Source organism: Cebidichthys violaceus, unplaced genomic scaffold (assembly GCF_023349555.1).
Source record: "Cebidichthys violaceus isolate CVI_PGR_0920_01 unplaced genomic scaffold, fCebVio1.0.p SCAF_8, whole genome shotgun sequence".
Lineage (NCBI taxonomy): Eukaryota > Metazoa > Chordata > Actinopteri > Perciformes > Stichaeidae > Cebidichthys > Cebidichthys violaceus.
This window is the reverse complement of record NW_027176964.1, coordinates 17351599-17371838: the sequence shown is the minus strand read 5'-3', so window position 1 is coordinate 17371838 and position 20240 is coordinate 17351599. Positions and strand designations below refer to the sequence as shown.

At 48.1% G+C, this 20240-nt stretch overlaps 1 protein-coding gene across 1 annotated transcript; it reads left to right on the top strand.

Moving 5' to 3' along the window:
• Positions 1 to 811: 811 nt before the first annotated feature.
• On the top strand, positions 812 to 19778 carry yeats2 (YEATS domain containing 2). The gene is made up of 29 exons (XM_068701464.1): positions 812 to 914; positions 1033 to 1130; positions 1304 to 1396; positions 1497 to 1730; positions 1844 to 1962; positions 3449 to 3610; positions 5504 to 5615; positions 5841 to 5885; positions 5960 to 6128; positions 6249 to 6494; positions 7010 to 7177; positions 8032 to 8123; positions 8790 to 8984; positions 9423 to 9651; positions 9853 to 10011; positions 10833 to 10963; positions 11780 to 11926; positions 12367 to 12552; positions 13926 to 14304; positions 14382 to 14516; positions 14968 to 15099; positions 15442 to 15592; positions 15767 to 15843; positions 15922 to 16001; positions 16642 to 16846; positions 17208 to 17443; positions 17575 to 17649; positions 17870 to 17943; positions 18377 to 19778. The coding sequence occupies exons 1-29, from the start codon at positions 815 to 817 to the stop codon at positions 18483 to 18485; spliced, it is 4338 nt and encodes a 1445-aa protein (XP_068557565.1). The 5' UTR covers positions 812 to 814; the 3' UTR covers positions 18486 to 19778.
• The last annotated feature ends 462 nt before the right edge of the window (positions 19779 to 20240 follow it).

Below are 20240 nucleotides of genomic sequence, written 5' to 3'. Positions count from 1 at the left end.
TCATTAGAAACTGTGTTCACTTCTTGTCACATGTTGATCTTCTAGTGCATGAAGATGAATAGCAGTAATGCCTACAGGTCTGTAGCTACAGCTACTATCTCAAATAAATCATCGCCTGGTTGTAGTCAATCCTGCCACACTCATATGATGGCATTAAAGATTCCCAATCATTAAAGAAATGACGAGAGAGTAAAATACCAGAGCTGTTGCGTATTGTTGTACCTTTGTAAAACAGCGGCCCCTGGTGGCTGTTTTGGTGCGTTGCAAGGCTAACTATCCACTTCTTAGCTTACTTGTCCACCTCGAGATTTAGCAATTCACTACACACAAGTGTGTGAGATGAACGTAGCATAACGCAAAGGATATGCTATCACTGAATTAAAACACACGCCTCACAAAGAAACGTTGCTCCCCAGCACAGGGCGCTCCAGTAAGTTTACATTTCAAACGGACTGAATCGGTGTTTACAACTGTGTGCTAACGTTAGCTAAATTAGCAAACAAGGCTATCAGTCGGCTAACGTTACGACTGCCCGGCTACACGACCGTTAGCCACTGGTCTAACGGTCTAACTGGTTAATCATTTTGCTTAAAATTGGCTTCATTAAAGGCTCTGGTTTCTCATATATTAGCATGACTAGCTATCCAGTCCAGTGCTACAGTTAGCTGTGGGGGAATCAGCTCCTCTGCTAGCCGGCTAATTCGATGCTAAGCGTGCTACCATAACAACTGGCCGAGGCAGCGTGAATGTGAGTAGCTAACTTTAGCAGTTTTCAGATGCATTCATCCTAATACGTTGTTCTTCGCAGGCGGTCATGTCGGGAGTTAAGAGGAAAATAGAAGGCAATGACCCCGACTACGATGACATTTCTCTGGTTCAAAACAGCAAGAGAAACAAAGCGGCAGAACACGATGGTGAGTTCACGGTCCGAACCCTGAGACGGTGTGTACGTGTGTGCTATTTAGTTGCCTGTTGTGACACCTGACAGGTGAGCTCTTCTAACATGTGTGTGTGTGCCTCGTGCCTCTTCAGCACGAGAAGCAGCGGTGCAGAAGATTGAAACCATCATCAGAGAGCAGTTTTCTCTGGAGATGAAGAACAAAGAGCACGAGATCGATGTGATAAGTCAGGTAACGTTATCTCTGGATGAAGTGGCTTTTCTTCATGTCATCATCACATATTTCACTCGTTCACTTGTGTATCAGTAATGCAGAGATACAACAAGTAACTTACATACTTGTTGTGTGTTTACAGTGTAAAGCAGAGCATTTTGGTTCATCGTTTGTTTCCCATTATTTTGCAGAGACTCAATGAAGCCAGGAGGATGATGGACAAGCTCAGGGCATGCATAGTGGCTAATTATTATGCCAACGCTGGAATAACGAAGCTCCCAGAGGTAGATTCCCACACATTCACGCTCAGACCACTGCCAGCTGCTCTGCAGTGGTGGAACAGTACAGAAGCAGCAGCAACCATCATCTCCTCTGTTGTCCCAGCATGTTTCTAAGAGTGACCCCGCCGTGCTGAACCACCCGGCCATCCGGCGGTTCCTGGAGTCCCCGTCCCGGTCCTCTTCCCCTCTCAACCAGGGCTCTGAGACTCCCTCTCTGGCCCACTCGGAGTCCGAGTCCCTCTCGCAGCAAGGAGAGGGAGCTGAGAGGGACGGGGAGGGGGCGTGGAGAGAGGACGGCAGCAGGCAGGAGCGCAGACCGGGGCGCAACACGGGCAAGGTGAGTCCAAAGGTGACAAAGGTGACGGGGTTTATCCGATGAACGCAAAGCGACATCACCATTCATCTTGCGGTTTGTTTTGTTTCTTTCATGTTGTCCGTTATTTGTCGTAGGACACGTTTGGCGTGCCGTTGTCCTTAGCAGCAGAGCAGAGGGTGACGTATCACACCGCTGGGAACGAAGCCTCCAGACTCTATGCAAAGAAGACCATCGTAGTGGGGAACGTGTCCAGGTATGCGACCAGACTAAGCACCAGTTGTATTCACTTTGTCATCTTTCTAACTAAGCATAATGTAGAGCAGGCCTTTGTAGTTTAGGAGCTATATGTAGTTATCATGATAGAGGAACTGTTGAATATGTTTCAGATCACAAATAAACCTCTCCTCCTTTATTTTGATGGGTCAGAATGTACAATAACATCAAAGTTTAGATTTTCATCAATCTCTGTGAAAATCTCAGACATGGCAAATATGTCCATATTTTGAATGTCCTCTTGTTAAAAACAATGACGTGTCCTAACAACGAGGTGCTGTTAGTCATAGATACAAATATCAATAAAGGTTCCGTTGGAAACTTTGAAAATAGTTTTCTGTCATGTTTGCTCAACCCGTCTCTATGTCCTGACAGTAGTGTGTGAGACAGACACAACTTGTCTCCTCTTAGTGCTCCTAAAGGCATTTACAAGTTTCCACCGCTCCCAAAGGAAAACGACCAATCGGAGACAATCAGCGCAGCTGTCAATCACTGCTTGTGAATTCCGATCCAAACGAGGCAGCGCTGATCAAATGAAACAAGATTATGTTCCTGCATTACCTATTTTTCCAATATTTTCAGACACATATTTCAGTGTACTGTTTAGCCCGTGGGCCATGCTTGGTTTTGGCGTTGACTGTTTTCAGAAACTTTCTCATTTTACAGCTGATTGATACATTAAAATATGTTTCTGAAAATTGAGAAATAGGCGGCGCAGTAACAGAATCTTGATTCATAATATTTTAATAGTTTGATCAGAGTTGACACGCGGCGGTTGTCAGCTGTGTCAGAGACTCTGGTTTGTTGTTTTCCTTTGAGCTACAGTCAGGATATAGTGATAGTTTGAGCAAATATGATACAATCTTATCTTTTATACACGTTACCTACTGAACCTTTTCAAGCACAGAGCAGCCAGATGTTTTCTCCACAGCGTTAAGTTTGAGACTGTGTGTTTTAATCCACACATCGGCTTTAGGCAGGTAGTTACCCTCCAGGTGTCGTAACAGAGAGATGTAACTCACTGACCCAAATGTATTCAAACATCACCACCAAAGAGTTTGAAGGTGACCAAACTACAAGAAAACCATGTGTTCAGTGCAGAATGAGATGAAGTGAGATGAACTGTGCTCTAGAGCGGTCGTTGTTCTTCAGGTGTGTCTCTCCCTCCACAGTTATTGCATGACTGTGGACTGAAGAGCTGAGACACAATTTAGTTCCGTCACAAGCCCGGTCTTGATGCAGTTGAATCAAGAAAAATGCCTCCAGACCACTTGTGGTTCCTCCAGACCACTTGTCTCAGTGTAACACGAAGCCCATGCTACTTCTAGGAAGCTTGAATGACGAGGACACCGTCTCTAAATGTCCTGAAGGGCTGAATTGGAACGTCGTTTCTCGCGCGCTACATCACAGCTGTGCATATTAAGAAGGCCCTCTGGTTGTCTGTGCTCTTCATCTCTCGCCCTCAGGTACATTCCCCCAGACAAGCGTGAAGAAAACGACCAGTCTACCCATAAGTGGATGGTGTACGTCAGGGGCTCCAGGAGGGAACCCAGCATCGACCACTTTGTGAAGAAAGTCTGGTTCTTCCTGCATCCCAGCTACAAACCCAACGACCTAGTGGAAGTCAGGTTAGTGTGTGTGTGTGTGTGTGTGTGTGTGTGTGTGTGTGTGTCTGTTTTGAGTTTGGTTGGGTGTGTTGTTACTCTTCAGTCATGCAACACAACACTCTGTTGTTCTTGTTGCACAACTTAGCACTCGGGTGCTGATTCAACAGGAGAAGTCAGAGAGATTGGGACAAATGACTTCTCCAACAATGTTTGCCGTCACGTGTTGCGTTGCCCGTAGACACAATGTTTACTTCCAAGCTGACACCATTATTCTAGGTCAGTAGTTTGCCCCCCCTCTTTCCACGCGCCACTTGTCAAACTGACGTAAGCAAGGAAACAATTTGAATGACGGCACCTGGACGTCTTCGTCACCGGCTCACGTTTAATGAAACGGCTCTCAGACCGGTCTGCTGACGTTCACGTTTGTTAGTCGTAAACAGACCGTTATGAAAAGTCTTTGACGAACAGTGCCCCCTTGTGGAGATGTGGGGATACAGCTCATCCAGCTCAGTGCCCATCAATCATATCTGAAAGTGAGAAACTCTATCTGTGTGTGCGATATTTAATAAAAGACGTATTCATCGTTAGGGTGGGTTCTGTGACGCCGTTCAGCACACAATGAGTCAGACTAGAAGTCAACACGAACATGACTAATGCTGGTCACACCTACACAGTGCAGTCACTCAGAAAAACGTGTGTGTGTGTGTGTGTGTGTGTGTGTGTGTGTGTGTGTGTAGCTCAGCCCAAAGGTGTGTAGATTTAATTTAGGTGTCTAGAAGGAGAAGAGCGCCTCAGGCTCTGTGGTTAAGATGTCTCCGTTTGAGTTTTTATCTTCTAAAAGTGGCAATGGATTTAAAATGTTCCCATGGCTTTTGAATAAATGATCTCTTTCATCAGCCGGCAATCCTTATCCTGAGCTGCAGCCTCCTGGCTCTGTTCCGCTGACACGGCGCTCATGAGCTCCCGCTGACTGACTCCAGTCTTCATGCGGAGTGAAGCCCACCGGTGCTCTGCGCTCGCTCTCGAACACAGCTGGAATGTAGATGAGGGGATGAACATCAGTAAGAAGTCGCCCGTAGTGTCTTCTTGAATAGACACACACACACACACACACAAGTGCAGGCAGTTGGATCGGTTTCTGTTGTGAGGGGGTGAAAGCCACGAGCTTCAGAGGGGGGAGAAGATGACACCTTCAAGTCAATAAAAGATCAAAAATCCTTCCAAAATACCACATTAAGACACCCGGACCTTTAGGAACACCAGAGAAAATCATGCTGAGATTTATTATCTAAAACACTTCTGTTCTGGAAACTGCTCAGAAATCCCCTTATTATGAACAGACCTATTAGAGTCACACGCTTTGCCTGCACTAGGTCTGTAGTTTGTGGTTGTAGAGTGTAATGAGGCTGTTATTATCCTAGAGATCACATCCAGTCATTTTCTACCGTGACGGTAAGAGTGTGAGATCTATGAGGACTGACGTCATCCCATGTGATCACAGTAGAGCTCACTGGATCCACAACAGGCTCGGCCTTCTAGTCATCCCCAACGTCTACTGCTCCAAGGCTGTTCAGGGCCTTTAGTGAACTACTCAAATACGGATTTAACGCACATACTGCATGCAAAAAACATGATGGTGTTTTCCCAAAAAGTAGACGGGAGACTCGTGGGTTCCCATAGAAGCCATTTTCATTCACATGTTTTGGGGTGAGAGGTCAAGGGACCCCTCCACAAATTCACTGCCACTTTTCCCTCGCCTACAATGGGAGCTTTATTCTTCCCTGACGAGCATGACCTGGTTGGTACCGGTGGATTCATTAGCTTGTTTTGTAGCTCGTTGTGGTTCCATTGTTGTCCCTCCAGGATTGTGTTTGATGACTTTACATCAGGCTTTTTATGTGTGCCTGTCCTCAGCGAGCCACCCTTTCATTTAACACGTCGCGGTTGGGGGGAGTTTCCCGTGAGGATCCAGATCCACTTCAAAGACCCCCGCAACAAACGCATTGACATCATCCACCAGCTAAAGGTCAGACCACATCACGGACCGCTCCGCCAGTCGCCTTGTTTTCCTCCTCAGACTGAGACGCAGTGTTATTCACATGCAGTAGTTAACTGAGCCTCTTGTAGGCGTGTCTCTGAAGTCCTTTGTGTTTGTGAGGACTTCTGTAAAGTATACTTGCTCTTCATTGATTTGGGCACATGACCATGAGTTGAAGTCTTTATTTTGTGTCTGTCTGTTCTTTCCCTGCAGCTGGACAGAACATACACTGGGCTGCAGACGCTCGGGGCAGAAACTGTAAGTTGTTCACTCTCTTGACTTTTCTTTCCCCCTCAGAGCTTCAGTCTGACAGTGAGCTGTGTCTGTTGCAGGTGGTTGATGTGGAGCTCTACAGGAACTCTCTTGGGGAGGACTACATCCCTCAGCCCTCTTCCTCCAAGGTGACTCACAGAGCAGCCAGCCCCACGTCGGCCCCCTCCCTGGCCCCGAGTCACGGACGCTCCAGCTCTCCCGTCTCTCACGATGCCAGTGGAGACAAAGGTATGAACACAGAAACCCTGTTGGGAACTATTAGGTAGGAGTTTCATACTCTTATACTGGATACGTTGTATTTTTACATAAAGGATAAAGGAAATCTACTCTTTCATTTCCTTTTTCAAGGTTTCATCAAAGTGGAGACGGGGAGGTCTGCAGGCAGCCACAGCGCCGGCCTCGCCGCCGGCGAACGCACGCCGACCCGACCCAAAGTCGCCGACAGGATCACTCTGGGTTCCCACGGCAACTCTGCCTTCCAGCCTATCACAGCGAGCTGTAAGATCGTCCCGCTGGGCCACCAGCCACCCAGCCCCGCCGAGTCGCCCAGTAAATCCTTCCAACCCATCACCATGAGCTGTAAAATAGTTTCAGGTAAATGTCGCCACCCGGTGGCCGTGTGACATTCGTGTGAATCTTTCATAACGGCCTACTGTCACATCTTTTATTTCAGATTTTACACCACTAAGAAACGCTGACCGCATGCACTTTACCGTCTATATTTAACTTGGTCAGAGTTCCAAATTTCACACTATTGTTCCGTTTCCATGTATTTCGCACATTTGGTCTTCGTTCTTCTCTTGCTCTGATTATTTAATGCAGCCGTCACAAGAACAAAGGAGGAACAAGAATTCTCCTGATTTCCTCCTTCTGCTGTTCCAGGCAGAAATTGCAGAAATGGTCTCTGCAGAAAAGAAAACTGTTCTATGTCTTCTGACTTCTTTAAATCTGCATCGTGGACAGTTTAAGTTTGGCCAAACTGCTTGACTAGCGTTGAAGCGAGTGACATCATTGGTTGACTGGTTACACAGATGAATAATAATAAACATCTATTCCTTATTAACATCATAATTAATCATCTGATGGCCTGTGTGCTTTCTTCCCCACAGGGTCTCCCATCTCCACCCCGAGCCACTCGCCGCTGCCTCGCACGCCGACCACCTCGACCCCGGTCCACAGCAAGCAGAGCTCCTCATCGGTCCTCAACAACCCGTACATCATTGTGGACAAGCCTGGCCAGGTGATCGGCATGGCTTCCTCATCCGCCGCCGCCACAGGTACGCATCTGGGGAACAACACCCTCTAGACTCTCCCTTCCTGTCTCTTTATTTTGGTCGTTCTTTCTTGCTCGTCCTCGTTTCAGCTTTGTTCTTTCTCATCCAGCTCTTTGTACTTCTTCCCTTCTGTGTTTTTCTCTATCTGTTCCTGTGTTTCTCTTTTGTTCCTGTTGTACAATCATAAAGTATGACGTGTGGTGAGCCAGCTGGACGGTTGCTGGTTGTTTTATGTCCAGATTAGGAGGACGAGACCGCCACGCTCGCATCGAGTTTCATATGGGTTTGTGTGTGTATTTCCCCATGAACAAGGTGCGCAACTGTCTCCAAAGATGAAGCTATTGTGCGCTTTATGTATGCGTCACCCCATCGTGGAGCAGAGTCATCGAACATCACCAAGGCTATTGCATTTGCTTCCTCTCACATCAGCAGCGTCGGTTCGTATTCCACTTAGAAGCTCTCTCCCTGACATCGCTCGCTCTCTCTCGCCCACTCAGCCACTCCCACTCTTCCTCCACAAATGTACAGCTCAACCAGATCTGGCAGCAGGGCTCGAGTGTCAGTGAGGGTTGTTTTTTTCATCAAGCTGGATGATGTGTGGGCGTTGTGGCTGATTCACCAATCCTGGGATAAAACACATTTTCAAGGCGGTAGGTAAGGGACGCAGCTCTGTTGCTCGGCTTCGCCGCCCGCGCTGAGTCACCCTGACGGGGGAACCGTCACCTCGCAGCACAATCAATGCCTGTGATGTCTCATGAAAGGGTGGCAAGAGCTGCAGCGAACCCCCCTCCACCAAGTCACACCAGTCATCTCCTCCGTGGTTAATTCTGTGTGTTTTTGTGCAAATTACTCCACAGGAAGCCCCTCAGCCAAACCGTCTGCTGCTCAAGGCACTCGCTCTCCAGCCCCCAAAGTTCACACCGGCACCTTCCTCTCCTCAGGGATGAAGGTGAGTTGGTAGCGTGTGAAATTGATTAGTGTAAAACATCTCTTTTTACGGGTCTCTTCCCACCACTTTGTCTTTGTCTGTCCCTGTAGTGTCTGTATCTTTAACAAACCGAGCCGGTATTAATAGTAGGCCAGGGTGCTATCTTCAGCAGATGTGAATGCCTTGGCAAGCTCTTTAAATGGGACATCACTCTAAAGATAGGAGGGGGTTGCTGTGAGCTTCGCATAAAGCTTGTGCAGAAGCACAATCGCACGGTTCTGTTTCACTCGGTGTCAATACCCCGCTGTAGCATCCTCCCACCGCCGCATGCTAATCACCCCGTCGCCATCTACAAAGGATGAAATACTATTTCACTTGCTGATTTCTGTGTCATCACAGTGGTCCTCAGACTCTACAGTTGTTTTCTGTTGTGCTACCAAAGGCCAGGGCAGATGGGGAATGTAGAAACATCTCTTTGATGAATTAATGATGACGCTGACTTTCAAAACTCCTCTCTAAGCTCTGCAGTCTGGAGCTTGATGAGAAAATAAGGGAGTCTTCATTTGGCAGTCAAAATGTATCATTGAATGCAGAGAGTGACGTGTTCACCATGATACCAGACTACACTATGTCCAACCTGTTGTTGTTGTTGTCTTCCTGTTACAGTTCTACTCACTTTCTTTGCAGGTCATCATCAAGCAGGAGCCGGGGGAAGTTTCGACACATCAGCAGCAGATGGTTTCCACAGTAACCAGCCAGCAGCAACCCGCTGCTGCAGCGGCACACCAGTTCGTCGCAGTGAAAGGAGGTCACATGATCTCCATGTCTGCCCAGAAACAGGCAGGAGGGGCCACGGGGGCCACGGGGGCCACCACTAGCAAGGTCAGTCCGGCACGCATCACTCATGGAAACGTTAACAGTGATGTGTGTGTGTGTGTATATATATATATATATATATATATATATATATATATATATATATATATATATATATGTATATATATATATATGTATGTATGTATGTATATATATATATATGTATGTATGTATGTATGTATGTATGTATGTATGTATGTATGTATGTATGTATATATATATATATATATATATATATATATATATATATATATATATATATATATATATATATATATATATATATATATATATATGTATATATATATATATGTATATATATGTATGTATATATATATATATATATATATATATATATGTATATATATATATATGTATATATATGTATATATATATATATGCTGTCATTCAACAAACTACACGTGGCACCTCTCTCGGTTCTAGATGTTGGGCATTCCTGTTAGCTCAACGCTCCAGTCTGCGGTCAAACAGGTGGCTATCAGCAGCGGACAGATTCTGGTGGCCAAGGGAAGCCCTGCTGTGTCCAAGGTGATGGGCGGGAAGCAGGTTTTGGCTCAGGGAGTCGCCAAAGCCATCGTCAGCGGAGCCAGCGGCGTCTCCGGTCAGCAGGCCGCGGCCAAGGCGGCCGGTGGTTCAAGTGGCAAGAGCGGAGGTCAGAGTTCACACACGTGGCGCGCAGGTTCAGCACAAGCATCTGTACAACAGTTTTGAATTGAAAACATCTGGTTGATTTAACTGAGAGTTTACGTCTGAGATTTGTGAATGATGAGTGTAACGATTCCGCTAAGCTTCATGTATTTGCAGTGCGATTTCAAGAGGTGAGTAAATCATATTTTTGTGTTTTTTTCTTTAGTGATGGCCACTCTTCAGCTGCCAGCCAACAACTTGGCCAATCTGGCCAATTTGCCTCCAGGCACCAAGCTCTACCTGACCACCAACAGCAAGAACCCCTCGGGGAAAGGCAAGCTGCTCCTCATCCCACAGGGAGCCATCCTCCGAGCCTCCAGCGCAAGTGAGACATGCTGCGTCCTGCTTCAGTCGTTTTTAATACAGACGTTCATAGTTATTCTCTTCTTCATACGGGTTGTAAGTCACATACTTGATCTACTCCTGGTGATTAGACCTTTGACTCATTTTAGACTTACCACCTCATACATGAGACTCTGTGAAAACACACAATGTGTGCTAGCAGAAGACTCTTTGGGGTTAAGTTGATTTTTCTGGATGTTTTGAGGGATTTCTCAGATGCTCAGCAGACACACTGACGCAGCAGGAATATAGCGGCCTGTATTGCGCCCCCTGTGTGTCTTACGTGAACGTTTGAATTTAGTAACGTTTGGGAATAAGTGAAACTAATTCATGAATCTGTAGGTTGGGTCGGCGTCCCACTCAAACCGTAGACAGCCGTGTTAACGGTGCCACTGCTCTCGGCTCGTTATAAAGTTTGGCAAAAGGAAGAAACCCACTTCTGGAATGACTCTGCAATGTGAGGCATGCTGGTGGCAGACACAGATTCTGGCTGCTCCGCTACCTCCTGGACAGTGAGTCAGTCATAGTCATCTATTTCTTTCTGCATTTTATTTAATGCACCGCGAGCTAGAATCCCTCACACGGCACACACTCCCTCGTCAGAGAGATGAAGCAGCGTCCTGTATTTTATCTAAAAGCGCTGCTCTGCGTCGCTCTGCTTCAGAATCATCTGTCGAGCGCAATATGATTCAACCTATTTGAAATCACACAAATAGGAGATGAGCTGTAATTTGGGATAAGGAATAACAAGATTGTTTATCAGATTTGAGACTGATGTGATTATGTGACTGTCTTGTAATTTAGGTCAGCAGTCCCAGAGCGGCTCGTCGGCAGGCGCTGGCGCTTCTCAGACCTCCTCCTCCTCCTCTTCCTCTTCTAGCAGTCTGCCTTCTAACCTGTCCTACACGTCATACATCCTGAAACAGACCCCGCAGGTGGGTAGAAAGGCTTTCACACTGTTGTACGAACCTTAGAGACGTGCGTACTCTATGTATGTATTTGCTGGCATGTGTTGAGCAGAGCTTGAAGTGCTTCATCAAAGTACGGAAACTTTATTCCCTCATGGCGTGACAGGACTTGCATGCACCGTCTGCAAACGAGGTTTCCTTCCCTCCGTTCTAGTGCAGAGGTCGAGTCTGCTGCGTTCTTAATTAGACACATTCGTTGCAGCAGCATTGATCCTGCAGTCGGCTTTAGAGCAGTGCTGCCCGTGCATTTAGCCAACGGCAGTCAATGAAGCTGTCTGCAGAGGTTTCCACCTACGTTTAAAGTGAGGAATCTGGGCTGTTTCCTAATAATGATCCGTCTTCAAGGTGTTCTCTACAAATGTTCTCCATGAAGAGCTAGTGCGCGCACACACACACACACACACACACACACACACACACACACACACACACACACACACACACACACACACACACACAGACCAGTTCAGCGCTTAAAGGATGATGCATCGGTTTTGTAGAAGGCTAATTTTATTTCCTGTAAGCTATTAGGATATATACAAGATGAAGCACATGATGTAATAGATGCATTTTGTACCTCCACATATACTGTAGTGTGTGTGTGTGTGTGTGTGTGTGTGTGTGTGTGTGTGTGTGTGTGTGTGTGTGTGTGTGTGTGTGTGTGTGTGTGTGTGTGTGTGAGAGTGTGTGTGAGAGAGAGAGAGAGACCGTTCCCTTGACTTTGAATTCAGTCTAACACGTCGGTGGATTTCTCTGCTGTCCTTTAACCCTTCTTGTCCTCAGGGCACGTTTCTGGTGGGTCAGCCAGCACAGGGTTCAGGGAAGCAGGGAGGTTCGGGTTCAGCAGGTCACGCAGCATTGTCTCCAGCAGCTGTCACCCAGCAGGCCATCCGGGTGACGGCTGGACAGAAGGCGGCTATCCTGGCTCAGGTAACCAGACTTGAGAGCAGGACTGATCCTCTACAATGTCTGAAACCAATGGAAGCTGCTCTGATTACTGCCGATACGTTTGTGCCCCTTTCTCTGCTCCACAATCTCCAAATGCCCCGTTTTTTCACAGTTAAGAGCTACAAGCACTGAGATCAACTGGCTGCTCTTTTTCGGGTGTACATCACTAGGGATCTCCCCGGACTGTGACCAGTACAGACTAGGGATGCACCGATTCTGATATCGTTACCCAAAGCCCGGGTATCGGGTCTGAAAGAGTCTGATCGGTGCATCCCTCTGGAAGACCTGGCTGTCCTTTGTCTGTAGAGCTGGGACGACTCATCAGCGTCATCAATTACAGAAATACTTAGATTTGCATGACACGGTGTCTCTTAGTTTCACATTCATTGTGATGTTTTTTAATTTTTTTTTATGATTGACAGGTGGTGGGCGGCTCCCAGGGCGCACAGATGAAGCTGTCCGACGGCTCCGTCAAGACGGTCACGGCGTCCGCGGCGGGCCACTTGTCCAAGCCGGGGACGACCACGTTGAGGATGACAGGCGGAGTCATCACCGCCGCCAGTTCCACCCCCGGCTCCGTCAGCGCCGCAGCAGCCGGGCAACAACAGGCGAGTCCCTCAGTCCTCAGCTTCTTCTGTTTCATTCTGCCTGACAGCTGTTCAAGTCCTGTCAGAACACACAGCCGCTGCATTCACAGTGGATTTCATGCTTTTCTCTAGGCTTGCAAACTGTTTTTAAAATGCCACAGATTGCCTTGTTTATTATCTGCCAAATACAATTTGATTTGAAATATTTACTTTCATATTTCCTAAATTGCAAAAATAATTAGGTTTTTTTGTGATTTAAGGGTTATTTTTATGGTGACGTTGGATGCTTTTGCAGAAGGAATAAACAAAGTTGATACATTTCTGCTGTTTCTACAGCTGTGGCCGGAGGCGTCATATTTTGGTTGTCCACTCGCCTTCCAGGCAATGTCTTCATATGAAGCAGAAACGTCCATCTGCACTCAAGGATGAACTGATTTCATTTGGTGGTCAAATTTCACTGTTGCCTCATAAAACACGTTTATGGCCATAACTTAACATTTCATAGGCTAATAATGACAATTTGTCCAAAAGGATAAAATGATGAAGTGATGAGATTTTGGACAGACATGAACATAAACTGCAACTTGACCGGTGGGCAGATGCATACGACCTTGAGGCGGTAATTCTAGTTTTAACTTCTGTGCAAGTGAGCGATAAATGTTGTGGTGACGTCCCGCTGCAGCGACCCAGTGAGAGCAGCAGCAGCAGCTGCAGCAGCGTTGTGTCTGTCAGGGAGAGCAGAGAGCTTAGATGGGGTGCGAGGAGCTCTAAGCAGTCCATCAGCCGTGGTCTGTGTTTGTGTGATTACAGCTTCAGAGTCAGTGGCCAGGCCTCGTTAACATGAGGGATGGAAACGCACTAAAAGACTTCCTAGAGGCTCCATCAGGCAAAAAAACTAATAAGTAAACAGTTCGTAACGGAGAGACACTCACCGCTCTGGAGATGTTGACGCTAAAACAAAGGAGGATTACGTCACCGCTGTTCCTGTTGTGGAAAAACCGCCCTTAATTGAATCGGGAGCGCTCTCCGGGAGAGAGATCGACTCTTTTGTGTTTGAGGATTCCTCAAAACCGGTGACCTGATCGGCACTTCTCACTCTGGGACTTTGCACGGCACTGGAAAACAAATGTGACCAGAGCAAAGCAACACCATCAACACTCTGCAGCCTCAGAGAATTCAGTTTCCCAGCACTGCCTCCCTGTTAAACTCCAATGTGTATTTTTAAAAGCAATAAGTGTCACATCATGTGCACATTATATATGTTTGTCTCCTTCTTTGTCTTCTAAAGTATTAGAAATTAAATGTTTTGTAAATGAGGCGACCTCCTGGCTGACAGCTGTGTCTCTCTGTGTCTCTGTCTCTCTGTGTCTCTGCGTCTCTGTGTCTCTGCACAGGCTGCCGACGGCGGGAAGTCTGCCTCTCCGCACCACTCGCTCCTGGTGGCGGCCAACCAGGCGGCGGTAATCAGCGCAGCGAAGAGCGCCAGCGCCGCCGCCGGAGGCAGCCTGTCGAAGGCGGCGGCGGCGGCGGCCGCCTTGATCAAGGGTGCCGGAACCTCCGCCGCTATGACGAAGAGCGCCGCAGCTTCCACGGGAGCCGTGGTAACGGTAGCCAAAGGCATTACCAACATGCCCGTCGTCGGCATGTCCAAGGGGGCGGGGGCGGGGACGGTGGTGGGTGTTCCCAAAAGCAGCGGCACGTCGTTGGTCACTGCAGCCTCGTTAGTCAGCGGAATGGCTGCGGGAGGAGGGAAGACGGGCGCTACTCTCTCAGGTATGTGGGTTCAAGATCAAAGCCTTGAACAAACAACGGAACAGCCGCTAACAACTCCAATGTGTCGTTGGGTGCAGGTATGCTGAAGATCCATTCTGGAGGTTCCGGCTCCCAGCAAACAGTCTTAACCATCCCTGCCAACCAGCTCAAGCAGCTGGGGGTGGGCCCTGGGTCTGGGGGGGTGCAGACCATACTCATGCCTGTTGGGAAAGGTAAGTGGGTCAACGAGTGAGTCAACTTTCCAGATATCAAACCGGAGTACTCTCCGAATCACTTCTCAAAGTCGATCAAAGGCAGTTTCAATTTGAATAAACCATGAAGCAGCATTGATATCGATTGCTTTGTTGCTGTGCCTCATCGTGTAGATTCTGAAGAGCAAATGTTGAAATACAGCATTTTGCAGCTTTATTCAGTTTCACTTCCTGAACAGAGTTCATATAGTCAATGCATTTGACTACAGGGTGTGATTTATTGGAGACATCAGCTGTAGACTCTCCTCTCTGCAGTACATCATCTTCATCTCCTGCTGTTTTTCATCCAACTGTTAAGCCTATTTACCTAATGGGCCATTGATCCACCCTGTGTGTGTGTGTGTGTGTGTGTGTGTGTGTGTGTGTGTGTGTGTGTGTGTGTGTGTGTGTGTGTGTGTGTGTGTGTGTGTAGTGGTGTCTAAAGGCCCAGTCTCCAGTACTCCTTCCTCCTCCTCTTCCACCACCCCTGGAGCAGCTGGAGCTGGAGCTTCCCCAAGTCCTGCCAGACAGGCGTCCCCCTCCCTTGCCCTGCCTCTGGCACAAGGTGAGAGGGCTCCATCCCCCGCTCCACCCACTCCACCCTCTCCTTTCTCATTCTTCTCAGTCTTTTACTCCCAACCTCTGTTTTCTTCCATTCTGTCATACTTTTTTGATACTAGTAATAATACATTACTGAGTTTTCTAGAAACAAAACATGATGCATCAGATGCATCAGTGTTTAATATGAACAAAAAGACAAACCTCAGCCTCAAACTAATGGTGCGTAGTTATTGAAATTAATATCTCTCTTACTCTCTCTCTCTCTCTCTCTCTCTCTCTCTCTCTCTCTCTCTCTCTCTCTCTCTCTCTCTCTCTCTCTCTCTCTCTCTCTCTCTCTCTGCCACAGTGAAGACAGAACCAGGTGCCGGCACAGCGGTCACAGCCGGTCCGTCTCCCCCGGTGACCGCTCCCGTCGCCGCTTCTGTCAACGTCGTCTCCGCGGCGACCACGGTCAAGCAGGAGCAAGGGGCGGATAACGCCGCCCACGACCTCATCAAGTAAGTGCGAACGCAAGTCAGAGTGCAACTGTGTTGTTCTGTATCTATTTATTCCTCCTCTTCATGTATCCATGTTTAACTCCGTGGAGAACAGTGCAGCTCCATTCATTAAAGCTGTCAAATGGAAACCAGCACAGGAACGTACGGCTTTAAGACCTTGTGATTCCTTCTCAGCACTGAACACATAGAGACCATGATGCAGCTGCTCACGGCGGTGATAAAGAAGTTCCCTCTCATTGTTCCAGAGAAGAGTAAGTGACTCGGTGACTCCGTGTATCAAAACACACTCTGGTTCAACACGCTGATTAATCCTCTGTTTGTTTGTCTAGCTGAGGACTCCCATCCATTCTGTGCCTCTTCAACAGAACAGTATTATTCCTGGACTATCGGCAAGCGCAGAGCATCAGAGGTGTGTGTGTGTGTGTGTGTGTGTGTGTGTGTGTGTGTGTGTGTGTGTGTGTGTGTGTGTGTGTGTGTGTGTGTGGCATCATGATTTTATTTTCTATTTCCTGTCATTGTATTGACTGTTTTATAGCCTCTTTAATGTCTCAGAGCGAGCGCTGACTAGCAGTTGCTCTCCAGGGTCCCGGGTGAAGGCGTCTATAATGTCAGTGATTATTTGCGTTGTTCACAGTTTTGTCGTCTGTAATCTGTCCTGCTGCCGGGCCTCTGACTCAGCGAGCGTTCTGCTTGCCTCCCATATATCCGGTCAGATGTGTTTTCTTCCCGGTCGTCTCCTCTCATCTCTTCCTAATGGGTTCCTCTACAGCTCGTACAGAGCAGCTCGTGTCGGTTCTCTTTCCCTACGACTGTGAAAGGCTCTCAGACGTGGATATTTATATCTACGGGTCACTCGTTTACTTCGGGGACAGGGGACTCGAAGCACACCGTTAGACAAGGACAGGCTGCGAGGAAGCCGGTACCGGACCGGAGAGGTCCTGTTCACCTCGAGACCTCAGACACGAGACGTTAAACTGTGTGAAGTCTGTGGATTTAAGGGGTTTCAGGCTCGCTGTGCTGTTTTACATAATGCCTGTGTCTCCGCGTAGCTTCAGCGAGCGGTGGCGGTAAAGCGGGTCGTCCAGGATGTGTTGGACCGCTCGCCCCGCCTGCAGGCCCTCACCCCCCCAAAGACCAGAGAGGTGGCGCAGTGGTGCCGTCAGAGGGGCTACACGCCACCGGACCTCGAACCCCAACGCAAGAACGACGACGAGTCCATCGAGGACATCCTCACTCAGATAGACAACGAGCCCGGTGAGTGTGTGTGTGTGTGTGTGTGTGTGTGTGTGTGTGTGTGTGTGTGTGTGTGTGTGTGTGTGTGTGTGTGTGTGTGTGTGTGTGTGTGTGTGTGTGTGTGTGTGTAGCTGCTACACAGGGATTATGTGCTCTGCTTTGTTTTGGATGTTTTTTCTCAGTCCACTCTGCTCAAAGTGGATCACTATTCTCCCTTCGGTGTTGCTTGTGTGGGCGTAGTGCTTCTGCGGTTACCGGTAATCTGCTCTCAGCGGCCCGTAGTGCAGCCTCGGTGTTTTTGTTCAGCCTCTCCCGTCATTTGGTTCTGTTAAACGCGCTGCTGCTCGTGGACCGGCGTGTTAAACGTGCGTTCGGTCCGCAGAGTGCCCGACGACCCTGAGCGGTTGCGAGGAGCTGGTGCTGCGGCTGGAGCAGATGCAAGCTCTGCTGAAGACCGAGCCGGAGGAGGCCGACGACAAAGTAGTGGACATCGTCACCGTCACGCCTCCCTGCCGGAAGCTAAAGGTCAAAGAGGAGGAGCCGGAGGCCGATTCGGAGCCTAAGTTCTTCCTGGGCCCGTGCGTGTCCGCTCAGTTTGTCGGTGAAACAGCGCAGCAGGTAAGGAACCTCGAAGTGAAAGAGCAGAGAGTTTATACATTTAACCAATAACATCAAGAAGTAGAAGGTGCCACAACACGTTCTCCGCTGTTCTCTAATGGTTGACATAACGGCTCCTCCTTCTCCTTCAGATCGGGGTAACCTTCCAGCCAGTCGAGGTGGAGAAAAACGTGTTCGCTCCAGTAGTGGAAGCCATGATGCTGAAGGTCGGTCACTGAGCGGACCAGAGCAGAAAACGCTCATCAGTACCTCAGTACCTCAGTACACACATGACTAGAATGATGAACGTACAGCATGTCTGACATGTGGACACCTTGTGCTGTACAAGATAGTGGGTTTCTCTGTGACTAATGATGTGTGTGTGTGTGTGTGTGTGTGTGTGTGTGTGTGTGTGTGTGTGTGTGTGTGTGCTCTCTCTCTCTGCAGGCTACTGAACAGTTTGCCAGCGATGTCCTGAGAGAAGCTCTGGCTGGAGCCTACGCCAAATCCCCTCAGAACAGGTCAGCCTCTCTCCTCCAGCACGCCGCCCGCTTAACGCTCCGGTTTTCTCTTCATTCAGTACTTTCATATCAAAGGGAGCGGTTTGCTACTCGGATCGTTCTCCTTCACAACAAGAAAGATCTATAAACAATGAATAGTAATCGTTTCAGAACAATATCGAAATGAAGAGTTTACACCGACTTAAATTCAGTAACGTAAAGAGATCCGGTGGCTGCCAAGGAGCTGCATGTTCTTGGTTTTGTTCCGTCTTTTAGTCGCTCCATGCTTCGGTTAGACGTCGGTAAATGTAGCCGTCTCTCTGCAGAGTGTGTGCTTTGTGCCGGTGGCGTGATGTAAGACAGCTGAACTGATATCAGAGACCTCAGAATGATTTGATTCAGAGACTCACAGATTGACTGAAACGTATTTCTCGTGTTTCATTGCGTTTTGCAGAGCTCCAAGAGAGATCACGGCGATGAACATCCACCAGGCCGTCGGTAGCATCCCCACCTGTGACTTCATCACCAACACACACATGGGCTACCTGACGAAGGACAACTGAGGCGGAACAAGAATGACGTCGACTGGTAACCGACACACAACCAGACGTGAGGACCGCACCGCTAAACTCCTGTTCACCATGAAGAGACTCTGTGAGCTGACTGTGTGACGATTCACACCTGGATGTGGTCCTGGATGTGGTCCTGGATGTGGTCCTGGATGTGGTCCTGGATGTGGTCCTGGATGTAGTCCTGGATGTGGTCCTGTTGCCTCAGGTTGCACAGTTATAACTGATGTACTGTACTCATTAACTTAATCATAGAAGGGCTCAGCTTGCTTCTCCCAGCAGCCTCACAACAGATTCTAGTCCTCTGGGTATATTGTGACATGTTAGTCCTAACGTACGGAGAAGCAGCATCACGGACATTTGACTTGGAGAGGCCGGCGCGCTCTCGCTTACCTCATAACAACATTATTTTAACGATGAAGGGTTTCCTGCCGGTCACCCGGGGAATGAAGCCCGAGTGACTCGACCACAGATTCACAACAGGTCGCTAACGAACATCCGAGTGTCGGAGCTCTCCTTCAGTCTCGTTGATAGCAGGGTCAGGTGGGTCAGGTGGGTCAGGTGGGTCAGGTGGGTCAGGTGGGTCAGGTGGGTGCAGAGAAAAGACAGATCGTTCCAAAAGTGCCACTGCTATGGCAACCAATGAATCCTTTGATGTGTTACCTGGCAGAGGTGATAATGGTTCTTACAATACCGCTGTGTGTTTTTAAAGGCTCTTCAGAAGAGGCGACTGATTCATGTTTCTAAGTTGCAGACAGATTCTGAAGGTGTTTGATCGTCTGATGAACGAATCGTACCGTCTCCACCGGTTCTAGACGTCTCTCGCCATGTTTCTTCTCCTGCGTGGATCCGGTCTGACGGCCAGTTGAAAGTGCTTTTAAGTGTTCTGGTTAACGACCACGACGTATCAATCATGTGACGTACACACTGTATATGACCACTATGAAATAGATGGTGTTTTCCAATCCTGTTGTATTTTTTTATCTAATGTGTGTGTGTGTGTGTGTGTGTGTGTGTGTGTGTGTGTGTGTGTGTGTGTGTGTGTGTGTGTGTGTGTGTGTGTGTGTGTGTGTGTGTGTGTGTGTGTGTGTGGGTGGGTGGGTGGGTGGGTGGGTGGGGTCCTGTACACCTGTTTCATGTGGAGCTTTGCATTGTGGGAATGCGTCCTGTTAGTGTAGGAGGTTAGAGCATTGTATTTTCATGTTTCAGTGCAAACCAAAAATATAATCAATATTCTTGTAATAAACAAAGAAGAACTCCGGCTGAGTTGTTTCTGTCCAGTGAGAGTCGTGTTGAACTCGATTGTGTTGATTGTTTTTTTTTTATGAATCATAAAGATGGATCGTAAACGATGACCTGCAGCGTCTCTCAGCTGTCTCACTCGCTACACGTCTCTCTACAGACGTGAACATCTGGTTTGATGTGACCAGGTTCTCAAACATCTGTTTCACCCAGAACCACCTGAGGAGCCTCTAGCAGTGGTGTCCATCTCCTCACCTAACTCCAGAACACGATACAAATGAGCATATCCACCAAAATACCTCACTCAACCTACTACTGTTAGCACCGCAGATGATATTCCATTCTCCTCCATTGTATTTGTTTTAGGCAGAAGTCATAGCTGGACCCCACTCCCACCAGCAGGAAGAGACGCCGTGTGTCTGTTGGTGGCAGGTTGTCCATTCGTAGTCCTGTGTGTCTCAGGAACGTCTCGAGGGAATCCATCAAATGAAAGGTCTACGTTCACAT